This window comes from Musca autumnalis, unplaced genomic scaffold, assembly GCF_047663935.1.
Source record: "Musca autumnalis isolate F117 unplaced genomic scaffold, ASM4766393v1 scaffold_5, whole genome shotgun sequence".
In the NCBI taxonomy this organism is placed as follows: Eukaryota; Metazoa; Arthropoda; class Insecta; order Diptera; family Muscidae; genus Musca; species Musca autumnalis.
In genome coordinates this window covers 53,575,337-53,593,056 of record NW_027412088.1, presented here as the reverse complement: position 1 = coordinate 53,593,056, position 17,720 = coordinate 53,575,337, and the positions used below count along the sequence as shown (strand labels likewise).

The window sequence follows — 17,720 nt, the reverse complement described above, 5'->3', positions numbered from 1 at the left end:
CTTCATATAGCCCCCATAAAACATTCCTCCCGATTTTCGGTGCTTGGAAGGTCGTGGCCTCAATGTTCCTCAGAAATTGCTGAAATTTGGTATTTATTCTTCGTTGGGGGTAAACAAACTTCCCCCAGAAATTTGTCGATATAGGTCCACGCCTTCATATAGCCCCCATAGAACTGTACCACCCGATTTCCGTTATTTTGAAGGTAGTGGCCTCCATATTACTCCGAAACGGCTGAAATTTGGCATGTGGTATTCGTTTCGGGTATTAAACATTCCATATGAAATTTGTAGGTATAGGTCTACGCCTTTATATAGCCCCATAGAACGTACCTCCCGATTTTCGGTGTTTGGAAAGTCGTGGCCTCAATATTCCTCAGAAATTGCTGAAATTTGGTATTTATTCTTCGTTGGGGGTAAAAAACTTCCCCCAGAAATTTGTCGATATAGGTCCACGCCTTCATATAGCCCCCATAGAACGTACCTCCCGATTTTCGGTGTTTTGAAGGTTGTGGCCTCAATATTCCTCAGAAATGGCTGAAATTTGGTATTTAGTTTTCGTTGGGGGTATAAAACTTTCCCCCAGAAAATTGTCGGTACAGGTCCACGCCTTAATCTGTATCAGTTACCTTGCTGGTCACTAAGGAGGATGTGCCTGTACCAAAGCCATCAGTTTGATGTTTCTCTCTTTGGAAAATTTTTCGGGCATCATTTCGGCTTCTCATTTTTTTTACACTCCCGCTTTTCCATTTCTATCTTTTTCCTGCGGATAAGATGTTTCTCCTTTTCTCCCGATACCTCTCTCGTGCGCTATGCGTTGCTACTGATTGTAGAGTATCCCTATCCCTGATCATACTATGGATTCCTTGGTGGAGGTCTCTGGTATTTAGGTATGGACTTTGCGGCTGTTTGCATGGAATGGGCAATAATTTGCCATTGTGCTGATATGTTATCGGGACGAGTTGGGCTTTCATTAAGTAATTGGGTCAGTTGAGTGGAATGTGCTGTGGCTATCTGTTGTGTTTGCAGCTTACCGATTCCTTGGTGGAGGTCTCTGGTATCCAAGTATGGATTTTGCGGCTGTTTGCATGGAAAGGGCAATATTTTTACCATTGTACTAATATTTCGGGGCGACGAGTGCTTTGATTAAGCAATTGGGTCTGTTGAGCGGAATATGCTGTGGCTATCTGTTGTGTTGTGTCCGATGTCCAAATTCCGCGTTGTATCTGTTCGTGCATTATTTGCAACGTTTAAATGGGTACGTACCTTTGCTGCAACAAGGTAGTTGTTGTTGTAACAATGTTTATTATTGTATGTTTGGGTGTTCGTTCTTCTGTTCAGTCTGGCTCTGGGAAAGTGGCTGCTTCGATGGGATGTAACCACAGATCCACTGGAGTTAGATAAGTAGGTTTTGGCATTGCAGTTGAAAAGGTGCAGTGTGACGTGCGGACCCATGCCCATGCAATATCCCGAGCTTAGTTAAGCCAAAACTACTCTGGTTTGTCTTTGCAGCTGACGCTCCTCAGGTGCGATAGATGGGAGAGGACTTTATTCACACTGTGTTTGCTTATGGCCGTAGCAACTGCGTCCGCGTGAATGCTATTCAGACCTGCCTGATATGCCTGTTGATCTAGGGGTTCTCTCGTATATTGTTGGACTTCCCTCTCTAGAACATGAATATGCTTACTGATGTGCCTGGATGTGTCGGGTCTAGCCAGCAGGTGGTGATTGGAATGACTCTCACTGTAATACCCGAAAAAGTATTGCAACGAAACCATGTTATTGTGTTGCTGTACTGGAAGAATCCTTGCCTCCTCATGAATATTGTCCACTGAAAACTTGAGGAGGTACCCTGTTGCTGTTCTCAGGGAGGCATTCTGACAAGTTTAAATCTCTTTCCAATGCGTATCAACTAAATTCGGGGACCAAACTGGCGCCGCATAGCTTACCACAGACCGATCGATCGCGTTATATGTCATCAACAAGGGTTCTTTATGTGCACCCCAAGTGCTGCCGGCTAGGGACTTGAGCACCTTGTTTCAACATTTCAGTTTGTCGCAGAAAACTGCGGAATGCGCGGACGACGTGAACGTAGTGTCGAATGTGACCCCTAGAATTTTGGGGCAACAAGGTAGTGGTTCGAATCTGTGTTTGCTCCTCAGAATGATGGCACATCCAACATGCTCGATTAATGTTTTCCGTCTATCTTAACGTGATCAATTTGATTGCTTGTACTTTGATCTGGTGACAGCCAGGTGCCCTTATGAACATTGAGATGCTTAGCTCTGGTATTGCTAACTATCACGTTTTTGCCGCAGCGAAGTCTATCAGCCTCATTCCATTGTCAGATGTTTCACTGTGGAGACTAAATTTCCCGACTGTTGGACCAATCATATTCTCCTTTCCAATTTTGGCATTAAAATCGCCTAGAATAATTTTAATGTCATGGACAAGACAATGGTCATATGTTTCTTCTAAGCGCTCGTAAAATATATCTTTGGTCTGTTCGTCTCTGTCCTCGGTTGGAGCATGAGCGCAAATAAAGCTAATGTTGAAGAAGTGTGCATTTATACTTATTGTTACAGGCCTTTCATTCACTGGGGTCGAAGCTGGAAAGCAGATGTTTTAACCTCCGAACAACTATAAATCCGTAAACCAAACTCATGCTTTGTGTCATGGCAGCTATTATACACTGCGTCACCTATATAGAAAATAACACTGTGCGACAAAAAAAAAAAAAATGACAAGGAAAACTGAGCAGATTATGAAAGTAGAGTTAAAAGTATGAGACACGTGTATCGCCGTTTTTAAAGTTCACATCGCAAAGTAACCAAAGTTGGCGGGGCAAGTTCCGCCCATTTCTAGTTTTTTCGAAATATTCAAGTTAAGATATTTTGGAATCCTTGCATCTTGGGTATATAGTGTCTTCCTTCCCCCTCTGTAAAGTTGCCAAAGACACTATATACCTAAAATGCAAGGATTGCAAGATATCTTAACTCGAATATTTCGAAAAAAAAAAATAGAAATTGGCGGAACTTGCCCCCCCCCCCCTACTTTGGTTACTTTCCGATGTAAACTTTAAAAACGCCGATACGTGTGTCTCATATTTTAAGCTCTACTTTCATAATCTACTCAGATTTTCCCATTATTTTGAAACAAAAAAATGAATTTTGTTGCACAGTGTAATTGTGGCCTGTAGAGTGATTTACTAAAAATTCGCCTTTGGCGCCCACTGTAAAGAACTATGGAAACAAAGATCGGTCAGGGGGCACGGGTTATAGTTAACCGATCATTATAAAATCGGTAAAATTGACATGCTTATATTTTCGGTTATTAACGATTTTTTTCTGTAAGTTAACAACGAATAAAAGGTAGTCGTAAAGTTATACCGATAGCAAAGTTGGTGTCAACTTTTTGAACTTTTCATTCATAATTTTGCGTTTTAATTTTTCCGATTTTTGTCGGTAACTAAAAAAATGAGTTAGAGAATCGCACTACTGGTAAAACTTTCTCAACGATTGTAACATAAAGGCGGCTTTTAGAACATTTTTGTACAAATTCACCTATGGTCCCATATAAATTACTATGGAAACAAAGATCCCTCTGGTGGCACGGGTTAACGTTATCTCCATAACATTTCATATATAAGGTTTTTGGATCAAATGGAAAAAGTAGACGTTTCAAAAAAACAATTTTGTCATTTTTTGGGCCGCCCTACATGTATCAGCCCCCTACAGGTGAATACGGTCAAATGTGTACCATTTAATGTCAAAGGCTTATAGGCCCGCAAAGATCATTGCATGGTAACATTAAACTATACTCGGTTCAAAAAGTCTATTCTGGCTAAACAATAGATAACTGATCATTAACATTTTGTATATATTTTCCCCAGCCCACCTTTGGCACACACACTTTTCTCCAAACAACAAGAACACGTTTGGCTCTATTACCACCCTATTATTAGATAAGTTTATCTAAAACCTACACAAACACACATCGACATACATATGTTTGCCCATGCAGATATTATCAAATGTTTTACAGGTATTTACTTTGTGATAAAACATGCTAAAGTATTTTATCAGATTTTGTTTTTATTAGCTCACTTTTGCTTTCGTTTAATTTTCAAGCGTTTATTGCCTTCTTCTAATGTTATGAAAATATTTTCAGATTACTAGAATGTTATAAAAACAAAACAAAAAAGTGTTTTTGTTTTTTTTTTTTATTTTAGTAACGTTATAAATTATTTTGATTTCATTGTTTATTTTTTATTTTTTTGTACTGCACTAAGCAGAAGCATTGTAGCTCTGACTTCTATTTGGGTAAGCTATAGCAAAGGCTGTTGTTCTCAAAGGAAGCCGTTTTCCATGAATATTTCAGTAGGAATAAGGAAGATTTGTCTGTACATAAAGCTCTGCGGCATCGCTTTTATCGTCGAGTCTGTCGAACATATTAGGATTCAATTTGAGAAAAGTTGTCTATGAAAATTATGAAATCCATGATCTTCAATCTGAATATTGTTCAAATCTTCGGGGCAAAGAACTACTGGAAACTCAGAAGAACACAATGCGAAAAACTACAAAAAAAGAAAACATAACACACGGCGGGTTCTTTGCACCGAATTCACTCGAAATAACTCGTTTCGACCAGTGCCGCCAACCAAGTAAACATACATACATATGTTCGTTTTTCTCTCATTTTTCTTTTTTGGAGCGGCATACATCAGAGTGTCTACTATTGACTAATTTTATCCGTGGCGGGATGGATAAAACACCTACACTAGTAGCAAAGTGTACTTTCACTCACACCCGAACTTCGATGAAATGAAACAATTGTAGGGAATGGGTGCGCTTAAGACATTGTTCCGCCCTAGTCCACGTAAGGAACTATAGATACTGGGACTATGTGGCATGCTGCTGCTTCGAACATAGTTGCCACTGATACCACGTCACATACATACCAATTAACACTGCATGTTGCTGTTACAATCCTTGAATGCTCACCCATTCTGTAATTTAATTGCAACGAACTTCTACCTAAGTTTAAAAAAATAGTAGAGTTAATGAGTCAGAACAACAACTGCAGCATTCAGCATTGTGAAGTTACAACTGCTACAGTGCACAGTGGTCCCACTTGTATGGGAAGGTGTGACAAAAATATTTATAATCGTCGGATCAATCTGATTTTTTTCAGTATATGCTAAAAATAAGTAAAAAATACTTTAGCCAAAATATCATCAAGATTGGCCCAGTTTTTCCTATAGCCCCAATGTAGCGGTCCCACCCGTTTTCAGGTATTTTGAAGCTTTTATCTACATTTTCGGCCCTAATTGGCTGGACTTTGGTATTTGGGGTTCCAAATGGTCAAAAACCTTCTGCGCCAAAAATTGTGGTCTTGGGTCCAGGTTGCGGTATAGCTCTCATATTACGCTACCTCCCGATTTAAGGTATTTTGAAGATTTCATCAAGATTTTCGGCCCGAATTTGTTGTAATTTGCCATTTTGAGTTTTCAATGATCAAAAACCTTTTGGGCCAAAAATTGTGGTCTTAGCTCCAGGTTTCGGTATAGCCCTCATATTATGGTACCTCCCTATTTCAATTATTTTGAGGTTTTTATCTACATTTTCGGTTCGAACTTGTTGTTATTTGCTATTTGGAGTTCTTAGTGGTCAAAAAACGTCTCCGGCTGGTATCGTGGGCAGGAAACGAAACAAATTATTCCATTTGAGGTCAGAATATTTCATGGTAGGGTATATAATAATGATCGGTGCGACCGAACTGTACATTTTTACTTGTTTTTCATATTATATGTAGCATCATACATATATTAGAGTTGGGCAATCTCGTTGAATTAAACGATCCGGATCGGTGTCCTCGTTCAAAGACGAATGAGTAACATCATAAAAACCAACGTTTGAAATTAAGTATACGCAGTTTTGTCAAAGAAATCATCGGTGTCCATTGAACGAGATAGTGATGCGGATCTTTCAATTGAACGAGATTGCTCAACTCTAACATATATCTAAAATATACAAATTTTAAAAATACACTCATAAGTAGATCCCAAAACAAAAATGTCTAAATCTTTAAAGAAAAAACCAAAACAAACAATTAAAACACACAAAAAGAAGAAACTGAGAATACAGTAATACGGCATATTCACTGAAACGACCAGAGGCATCGTCAGTATTTTTAATGTCACACACGGAAATGCAAATATATGCAGCTGGAACCAAATTTTTTGTAAACTTGACACTATTTCGAACATTCTTCAAAAAAATTGGAGAGTGGCGAAGGATGGCGAAGTTAGTAAAACTCAACTTCAATTTTTAGGACTTGAAAAAAATCACAAAAAAGTATTATAAAAAATGTGATTTCCAGCACATTTTATGCAAATAATGTGTACAAATTTTTATGTAAAAGTAATTAGAAAACCTTGTACTAAAAATTTCATTTCGAAAAAAATAATTTTATCCTTTCAATTTTTAATTACTTGTCTTGTAAAAAGTCACAACTTTACTGATGTTTTTGAAGTTTTTAAGAGATCATGCGTAAATGTTAATTTCTTCTGTTTTGTTAAATACCGTTATAAATTACTAAAACAGTGCTGGAATATTAAAATATGTTTAGAGATAATTTGCTGAATTTTCGCAGAGATTTGCTGATATCGATTTTTCGATTTTTGTCGCAGGTTGGGACCAGTGTGTAATGAAAGAATTGGGGAGAATGGGCCACGTTATCCTTGGATGTGGCGCAAATGCTCATCACTTCCCTTGGAGCAGTAGCGATAGCAACCCTAGAGGTGAGTCCATTTTCAAATTTATTCTAAAGAATAAGTTATGAATTTGTAAAAGGGGTACCGCACCGATTTTCCAGGTCAGAGGGGAAGCCATTGATATAACAAACATGGACGACGAAGTTAGGGGCTGTAGGGTATCTGATGAGTGTGGCTGACTTCCGTACGGAGCTTAATTACTTACTTTGCTGGCCCATTACAGAACATTTGTTCCAAAGGCCGAACTAAGAAAATATATCCATTCTTCTCTGTTTATTGCTTCGCTTTCTGGAATACCGCGCCTTTTCATCTCTTCATGCACTTGTGTGCTCCATCTATTCCTTGGCCTGCCAATTCTGCGTGCACCGCCAAGCGGCCCATATTTATATGCCTTTTTAGCGGGTTCATCATCGTTTATTCTTATGATATGGCCTAGCCAACGTAATCGTTGAATCTTGATACGTTCAACTATTTTGATGTCGTTGAATAGCAGATACAGCTTGTGGTTCATGTGACGTCGATATTCACAGTCAACGCAGATTAGTCCGTAGATCTTTCGAAGATTTTCTCTCTCAAACACACCAAGCACTGCCATGTATGCTTGCGCAAGTACCCAGGCCTCGGAACCATACATCAGCACGGGTAGTATCAGTGTTTTGTAAAGCGTTATTTTGTTTGGCTTTGTTTTTAAACTGCTTACTTAAGCCAAAGTAGCATCTGTTGACAAATACAATTATTCTTTTCATTTCACAACTGATGTCGTTTGTTGTGTTTACGGCGGTGCCGAGGTAGACGAAGTCTTTTACTACCTCAATATTATAGGAACCAACTTCAACAGTTTGTCCGAGCTCAACGGACGCATCGCGCGTCGACACCATCATCTTGGTCTTCCCGCCGTTTACCGCCAGACTCACTTCAGCAGATTCTCCTTCGACCTTCATAAAGGTATCAGTTACTTCTTTTACTGATCGTCCCATGATGTCTATATCATCAGCATAAGCAAGTAACATGTGGCTATTGGTGTAAATTGTGCCACCTCTTTTGACATTTGCCTCTCGTATAACCTTTTCCAGCAGGATGTTGAATAGATCACATGCCTGAAACCTCTTTTGGTACAAAACTGTTCGGAGATGTTCATTCCTATTTTAACTATCTTTTTGGCTTGTTATAAAAATACGTTTAAAATTTGGAGGCGGTAGCTCGATTAGAACTATTTTTTGGCACTCTTTTCCATATAAGTGGGACCATTGTGTGGAGCCAGGAAACAGAAAATGGGCGCATAACCTTAAAGGAGAACAGGATCTTGTCTTAGCAAAAGGGACCATCACGCCACATTGTTATTGTGTAAAAACCTTTAAAGGTAGTTTTTAGATTGATCGAGGTCTTCTTTACATAAAACATCAACGCTTCTGTAGATTGGTCTCTTCTAAGTAGAAGACCTTTTTGAGATCATCTGTAGATAAAAGATAGTTCAGAGGTCTTCTTTGATTGTCTTTATGAGGTTTCCTATGGAGAGAATATCCTTATTAAGTCATCTCTAGATAAAAGGCCGCTGGGTTTGATGTATAGTAGACAACCTCTGGTGCAGCTTCTGTAAAGAAGACGACCGCTGAAGCCATATACTGCGTAGTATAAGACCCCTGGGCCACATATTGCAGAGAAGATTATCCCTCGAACCAGTTATAGTAAAGCAGAAGACCCCTGGGACATCTAGCGTAAAGAAGACGGCCATTGGAGCTATCTACTGTATAGTAGACAATCCCTGGCGCAGCCTACTGTATAGTAGACGACGTTTGGGCCATATATTGTATAGTAAGGTCTTCTGGGAAATATACTGTAAAGAAGACGATCCCTTGGGGCATCCACTGTATAGTAGACGACCACTGGAACCATTTAAGGTGTAGTAGAGTACACCTGAGGCCAAATACTGTATAGTAGAGGCCTTCTTTTGCTAGGGACAATCGAAATTAGAGAAGACGATCCCTGAGGCTATCCACTGTATAAAAAATACCCCTGGGGCCATGAACAGTATAATAGAAGACACCTGGGGCCATATTCTGTATATTAGTCGAACTCTGTAGTAGACGACCTCTTGGATATCTACTGTGAAAAAACGATCCTTTGACCTAGCTACTCTATAGTAGAGGACATCTGGTGTCATTCACTGTATAGTAGAGGTGCTTTGGGGCCATCTACTGTATAGTAAACGACCTCTTGGGTATCTACTGTAAATGAAACGACCCTTTGAGCCAGCTATGGAATAGTAGAAGACTTTTATGGGGTCTTCTTTTGCTAGTATACCCCTGGTACCATCTAATGTATAGTAGAGGACCCTTGGGACCGTTTAAAGGGGTCGTCGACTGTATAGAGGACCCCTTGGGTCATTTACTAAATAGTATAGGACCCCTTGGGTCCATTTACTGTATAGTAGACTATCCCTGGGTCCATATATGTCCCAGTAGAAAACCCCTGAGGCCATATAATGTATTCTAGAGGATATCAATAAGGTCTTATTTTGCTAGTATACCCTTGGGACCATCTACTCTGTTTGAAGACCCCGCTGCTGTAAAGAAGACGAACCCTGGGGCATCTACGCAGAATCCTTATGAGAAATTGCATTCAGAGCCAGACCCGTATAAACCCGAACAAGATTGGACCTTCGCATCCACCTTGGTGGCGACAGAACTGAGAGCGTATTTAAGACTTCCTAGGTTTTAATAGGACGGAGGCAGAAGCAGCATTAGCCTGGACGCTATTTCGGTAAGATTTCGCTCCACTTACTCAGGTTCCACAATACTAAAACTGTGAGGCCAGGAGGGGATCAGTAAGAATAAAGAGATGTGTCCAGTTTGCCATAATTAAGATCTTACTGGTCTCGATCTTAATGCCCAAAACTTATCTTAACTGCCGCCCCTTCTGGAATGAGACGCAGACCAGGAAGCCTCCCACTCGGTGGTCAGACGCTGCTGGATTTTGAAAGTAGACAGTATTTGACGTTGGAGATGTTGAAAACGTGTTTTGCATGCCTAGCAGTCCAACTGCGATCCATACAGAGCGCCTTTTTCGCTTCCAGCCAAACCTAATGAGCCAGCTCCAGAAGATTTATGGTTAAACCCAGTATAACAAGTAAAAAAGTATCAGTCGGCTTTGTCGACAGAGATATACCCTCAGCCTGTGTGGATTGAAATACTTTTTTCCAAAAAAAACTTATGTATTTTGGGGGTTTTCAAAATTTTGGGCGTATGAACCGACAAAGCTCAAAAATTTGCGGGGATAACGTTAGATAGGGTTTTTTTTATCACACTAGCTTACGAAAAACATAATATCGATGTAAACAGGGCCACTCAGAAAACCTTCGGTAAAAATGTCCAAAGGATCCTCGAACAGACCCTCTACCATACAAAAATGTTGAATATTTCAGGGAGTGGCACCACAAGGATTGGACAGATAGGGCCCAAATATGAACATAAACTAAGTGTCGACAATATTTAGAGATCCAAAGTTTGGACCAAATCGGTTGCAACGTCTATGAAAAATCGCGCGTACCATTTTAGCGAATATTTTCGAACTTTTGTGGGAGAGGTACCGGAAGGAGTGGCCCTATAAGCACCACCTTTGAATTTCATCTAATATTCGAAGAAATATTATAATAATTAAAGTGTGGACGAACGCAGTATTGGGTTCGAGATCTGCAGCCACTACATATGGTGCCATAGGGGGTTTTTACAACTTTCGGTCTGTTTTCACAAGAAGTATGGACTTGCCCTTGAAAACACTTTTACTGTCGTAATTGAGGCAGCGAATGCAAATTGCTTCAACAAAAATCAAAGTGATGCGAGAGCAGGTCTTAAAGTGAATTTATCCAAAAGTTTGTGTGGGAGGTACCCGCAGGAGTTGACAAATATAGGCCATATTCGAACCTGATCAATATCAGGTAGATATAATTAGGATGTGTAAAGTATGGATCAAATCTGTCACCCCCTTCGAGAGATATCCTGCGAACAAATTTTCCTAACATTTTTGAACTTTCGTGGGGAGGTACCTGGAGGAGTGGACCGATATGGCTTATCTTCGAACTTAAAGTTTGTTTCCACAAAATATTACGAAGGCCACATTTTGGGCCGAATCTGTTGATCCGTTCGAGAGTTATCTTGCGCTCTAACCACTACACACGGTGTCATAGGGTTTTTTTTTTTTTTTTTAACTTTCAGGCTATTTTGTCAGGAAGTATGCACTTGCCCCTCATGAAACTTGTACCGTCATATAGGTGGCAGTGAATACAAGTTGCTACAACAAAAATCAAAGCGATTCGTGAGCAGGTCCTAAACTGAACATTTCCGAAATTTTGTGTGGTAGGTACCCGAAGGAGTGGACCGATTTAGTCCATATTGGAACCTCATCTAAGTCTGGTAGAATTTTCACGATGTGCAATGTATGGACCAAATCGGTTACATCATTCACAAGGTATCGTGCGCATAAATTTTCCGAAAATTTCCAAACTTTTTTGGGGGAGGTACCGGAAGGAGTGGACCGATATAACCCATCTTCGAATTTAACTAAGTTTGGACAAAATATTACGAAAGCCAAAATTTGAACAGAATCTGTTGATCAGTTCAAGAATTATCATGCGCTCCAGCCAGACAGACAGACAGACAGACGGACGGACATGGCTATATCAACTCCAAATATTCTGAAACACATTTCGTCCAAACATACTTAGGGTCTAAAACCATTATTTTCATGAGACACTTTTTGTCCGTATAAAAGTGTATACACCCTCGTTAGCTTAAATTCTGAGGGTATAAAAATACAGTCCACTCCGCTCTATATGGTGTCTGTTGGCATCTAACATTTTGGCTACGCACATTTCTAACAAAAGCTACCAACAAAGCAGCAACTCTGTTCAAATACCTTTAAAGGTTCCAACAGATGGAAGATCTGTGAATGGTAGAAGACCTGAACTGACTACCAGCATTGAATAGCATTGTAAAACTCGATTTTCGGTTAAGCGATTTTCGAAGACTGTTCTAAAAGTCGACTTTCGAGTATTGAATAACAACGGAAACCCGGTTGTAATCGACATTTTCTTCGGTGCGATGATTTACATACGTAAGTAAAAGTACCGTCATCTTTTCGTAAAAAATCAACTGCAACTAGTAGATGACTACGATTAATGGTTGACTATGACTAATGGTAGACTACGACTAATAGTCAGCCCCATCCTTAGAAAGTCGATAAAATAATCGGTTATCTGGTTTTCGCACATCGATTAACCGAACATTTACTATTAAACAATAACAATTATTTTGTAACTTATTTCGAAGAATTGAACCATGGAAAGGGAACCATCCCGACTTTGTCATTTGTTTGGGCGTTGCGTGTGCACTTGTAGTTATAATGCCACTATTGCTAGCGGATATATGCCTATACAATATTTACTTCACTAGTATTTTGTGTTAATGCCAAAGTGTGAAAACAGCTTAGTTTCACACACACACGCAACTAACATTAAAGCGAGTTCACTTCTCTCATAATCCTTGGGTAAATATTGAAATTTAATACTCAGCGGTGATAGCAACTGGTTATTTGGGATTAACTGTTGCTCTTTTATCTTTAAAGCTGGATTGTAAATTATGTCGAAACAAGAAAAGTAAATGAAAAGAAAATAACAAAAAAGGACTATCTACGGTTAAAAGAAAACTATTTTTTAATACTTTGTGTATAAAACAACAATACCACCCTATAACAGTGGTTCTAATAACCATTGCATGGTTTTTCCACTTTGCCAGAATATTTCGGGCCCAACGTTGACTACAGTCTCTTTAATACAAATGATTGTATGCATATATACATATGTAAATCAAAGTTAAATAATTCATTGCGACCCCCACCTGTTAACTACCAACAATATAAAACAAAGGAAGAAGTACGAACAAGCAAATATTACATTGTAAAACATTTACACAACCCGTTACACCGCTAATTGCATTGCTAACTTACGTGTGGTGTCATAATGGACTCCTTTGAATTCCTCGAAACATGGTAATATGGCCCAGGATCCAGATGGTGTTTGTGGCCAACACAGGACTGAATCAAATGAGATGGGGCAGGAAAGGATGTCGGTACTGGATATACTGTTTTTCAGCTGTAAAACAAAGGCGAAGAAAGAAAATTACAATGAAATAACTGTAATAAGGTAAACACCCGTATACAAACACCCATACAATAACAAAAGAAACAATCAAATACACCAAACATGAGCTAACAACGAACCCACCCACCATTCATGAAAGTTCATTTTTCACAAAAGTATTTTTTGTTGTTGTTGTCTTGCTCATAGTCCGTCCGTCCCTACCTTGTTATCGTCGTGTCGACAATTAAACGTTAGGTGGTGAGCGTTGATGCTGACGATGACAACAGTGATGAAATGAAAATATGCTTAACTTTGCAGACTTCTTGTTTCCGGAAGTATGAATCCAAATGAATGAATAGAATAAAACACCATACAATTTGTGTTCCATGAAAATTTCCTAGCAGAAGTTAATCGTAAAAAGGCAGTCTGTAAGCAGGGGGCAGGGCGGTTTAATGAATATTTATGTGCATTCTATGGACTTTATTGGCGATTCAAACTGTTTGCTCCATGTTGGAGGAATTCTGTTGTAGAAATGATTTAATAACATTAGTAATGCTTAATTTGGGGTTTAAGGGTAATTATGTCATGTAATTGGAATCATTACAGAACAGAAAATGTGACCATAAGCCCCATATGTTTATTAATACATATAAAAGGAATCATGGGACCATCTACACAAAGGTAGGGGAAACACTGCGTTATTCCACTCTATAGTATATGAACCTTGAGGTCAGTAGACGTATAGTAGACGACCCTTGGGGTCATCTACTGTATAGTAGACGACCCTTAGGGTCACCTACTGTATAGTAGACGACCCTTGGGGTCATCTACTGTATAGTAGACGACCCTTAGGGTCACCTACTGTATAGTAGACGACCCTTGGGGTCATCTACTGTATAGTGGACGACCCTTGGGGTCATCTACTGTATAGTAGACGACCCTTGGGGTCATCTACTGTATAGTAGACGACCCTTGGGGTCATCTACTGTATAGTGGACGATCTTGGGGTCATCTACTGTATAGTAGACGACCCTTGTGGTCATCTACTGTATAGTAGACGACCCTTGTGGTCATCTACTGTATAGTAGACGACCCTTGGGGTCATCTACTGTAAAGTATACGACCCTTGGGGTCATCTACTGTAAAGTAGACGACCCTTGGGGTCATCTACTGTAAAGTAGACGACCCTTGGGGTCATCTACTGTAAAGTAGACGACCCTTGGGGTCATCTACTGTATAGTAGACGACCCTTGTGGTCATCTACTGTATAGTAGAGACCCTTGTGGTCATCTACTGTATAGTAGAGACCCTTGGGGTCATCTACTGTACAGTAGACGACCCTTGTGGTCATCTACTGTTTAGTAGACGACCCTTGTGGTCATCTACTGTATAGTAGAGACCCTTGTGGTCATCTACTGTATAGTAGAGACCCTTGGGGTCATCTACTGTACAGTAGACGACCCTTGTGGTCATCTACTGTTTAGTAGACGACCCTTGTGGTCATCTACTGTATAATAGACGACCCTTGGGGTCATCTACTGTATAGTAGACGACCCTTGGGGCCATCTACTGTATAGTAGAGACCCTTGGGGCCATCTACTGTATAGTAGACGACCCTTGTGGTCATCTACTGTAAAGTAGACGACCCTTGGGGTCATCTACTGTAAAGTAGACGACCCTTGGGGTCATCTACTGTAAAGTAGACGACCCTTGGGGTCATCTACTGTATAATAGACGACCCTTGGGGTCATCTACTGTACAGTAGACGACCCTTGTGGTCATCTACTGTTTAGTAGACGACCCTTGTGGTCATCTACTGTATAATAGACGACCCTTGGGGTCATCTACTGTATAGTAGACGACCCTTGGGGCCATCTACTGTATAGTAGAGACCCTTGGGGCCATCTACTGTATAGTAGACGACCCTTGTGGTCATCTACTGTAAAGTAGACGACCCTTGGGGTCATCTACTGTAAAGTAGACGACCCTTGGGGTCATCTACTGTATAGTAGACGACCCTTGTGGTCATCTACTGTATAGTAGAGACCCTTGTGGTCATCTACTGTATAGTAGAGACCCTTGGGGTCATCTACTGTACAGTAGACGACCCTTGTGGTCATCTACTGTTTAGTAGACGACCCTTGTGGTCATCTACTGCATAATAGACGACCCTTGGGGTCATCTACTGTATAGTAGACGACCCTTGGGGCCATCTACTGTATAGTAGAGACCCTTGGGGCCATCTACTGTATAGTAGACGACATTGGGGTCATCTACTGTATAGTAGAGACCCTTGGGGTCATCTACTGTATAGTAGACGACCCTTGGGGTCATCTACTGTATAGTAGACGACCCTTGGGGTCATCTACTGTATTCTAGACGACCCTTGGGTTCATCTACTGTATTCTAGACGACCCTTGGGGTCATCTACTGTATAGTAGACGACCCTTGGGGTCATCTACTGTATAGTAGACGACCCTTGGGGTCATCTACTGTATAGTAGACGACCCTTGGGGTCATCTACTGTATAGTAGACGACCCTTGGGGTCATCTTCTGTATAGTAGACGACCCTTGGGGTCATCTACTGTATAGTAGACGACCCTTGGGGTCATCTGCTGTATAGTAGACGACCCTTGGGGTCATCTACTGTATAGTAGACGACCCTTGGGGTCATCTACTGTATAGTAGACGACCCTTGGGGTCATCTACTGTATAGTAGACGCCCCTTGGGGTCATCTACTGTATAGTAGACGACCCTTGGGGTCATCTACTGTATAGTAGACGACCCTTGGGGTCATCTACTGTATAGTAGACGACCCTTGGGGTCATCTACTGTATAGTAGACGACCCTTGGGGTCATCTACTGTATAGTAGACGACCCTTGGGGTCATCTACTGTATAGTAGACGACCCTTGGGGTCATCTACTGTATAGTAGACGACCCTTGGGGTCATCTACTGTATAGTAGACGACCCTTGGGGTCATCTACTGTATAGTAGACGACCCTTGGGGTCATCTACTAGTAGACGACCCTTGGGGACATTTACTGTATAGTAGATGACCTTTGGGGTCATCTGCTTTATAGTTGACGTCTCTTGGGGTAATCTACTGTATAGTAGACGTCCCTTGGGGTCATGTACTGTATAGTAGACGTCCCTTGGGGTCATCTACTGTATAGTAGACGACCCTTGGGGTCATCTATTGTATAGTAGACGACCCTTGGGGTCATCTACTGTATAGTAGACGACCCTTGGGGTCATCTACTGTATTCTAGACGACCCTTGGGGACATCTACTGTATAGTAGACGACCCTTGGGGTCATCTACTGTATAGTAGACGACCCTTGGGGTCATCTACTGTATAGTAGACGACCCTTGGGGTCATCTACTGTATTCTAGACGACCCTTGGGTTCATCTACTGTATTCTAGACGACCCTTGGGTTCATCTACTGTATAGTAGACGACCCTTGGGTAGTAGACGATGCTTGGGGTCATCTACTGTATAGTAGACGACCCTTGGAGTCATCTACTTTATAGTAGACGTCCCTTGGGGTCATCTACTGTATAGTAGACGTCCCTTGGGGTCATCTACTCTATAGTAGACGACCCTTGGGGTCATCAACTGTACAGTAGACGACACTTGGGGTCATCTACTGTATAGTAGACGACCCTTGGGGTCATCTACTGTATAGTAGACGACCCTTTGGGTCATCTACTGTATAGTAGACGACCCTTGGGGTCATCTACTGTATAGTAGACGACCCTTGGGGTCATCTACTGTATAGTAGACGACCATTGGGGTCATCTACTGTATATTAGACGACCATTGGGGTCATCTGCTGTATAGTAGACGACCCTTGGGGTCATTTACTGTATAGTAGAGGACCCTTGCGGTCCTCTACTGTATAGTAGACGACCCTTGGGGTCATCTACTGTATAGTAGACGACCCTTGGCGTCATCGACTGCATAGTAGGCGACGCTTGTGGTCATCTACTGTATAGTAGACGACCTCTGGGGTCACCTACTGTATAGTGCTTGGGGTCATCTACGGTATAGTAGACGACCCTTGGGGTCATCTACTGTATAGTAGTCACCTACTGCGTAGTGGACGACCTCTGGGGTCACCTACTGTATAGTAGACGACCCTTGGGGTCATCTACTGTATAGTAGAGACCCTACTGTATAGTAGACGACCCTTGTGGTAATCTACTCTATAGTAGACGACCCTTGGGGTCATCTACTGTATAGTAGAGATCCTTGGGGTCATCAACTGTATAGTAGACGACCCTTGGGGTCATCTACTGTATAGTAGACGACCCTTGGGTCATCTACTGTATAGTAGACGACACCTGGGGTCATCTACTGTATAGTAGACGACCCTTGGGGTCATCTACTGTATAGTAGACGACCCTTGGGGTCATCTACTGTATAGTAGACGACCCTTGGGGTCATCTACTGTACAGTAGACGACCCTTGGGGTCATTTACTGTATAGTAGACGACCTTTGGGGTGATCTGCTTTATAGTAGACGACACCTGGGGTCATCTACTGTATAGTAGACGTCCCTTGGGGTCATCTACTGTATAGTAGACGTCCCTTGGGGTCATCTACTGTATAGTAGACGACCCTTGCACAACCGCCTTGCACACATAAGGTCGTGGGTTCGATTCCCCGCACAGGCAACATCAAAACACTTTTCAACGGTGGCAAAATACCCCGACATTTACTGAGTATTTCAGCCATGTAAAACTTCTCTACAAAAGTGGTACTTAGACTCGGACTCGGCGATAAACTGTAGGTCCCACATGATTGAG

The 17,720-nt window shown here is 41.2% G+C and overlaps 1 protein-coding gene across 16 annotated transcripts in view; it reads right to left on the bottom strand.

The window, feature by feature from the left end:
- Positions 1 to 17,720, bottom strand: part of Dh44-R2 (Diuretic hormone 44 receptor 2) — a 194,238-nt gene that overhangs the window by 79,867 nt on the left and 96,651 nt on the right. For all 16 annotated transcript variants that reach the window (XM_073988324.1, XM_073988326.1, XM_073988323.1 and 13 more), the window contains one exon: positions 12,773 to 12,917. In XM_073988324.1, the coding sequence (XP_073844425.1) occupies positions 12,773 to 12,917 (145 nt within the window). The remainder of the gene's footprint in view (positions 1 to 12,772; positions 12,918 to 17,720) is intronic.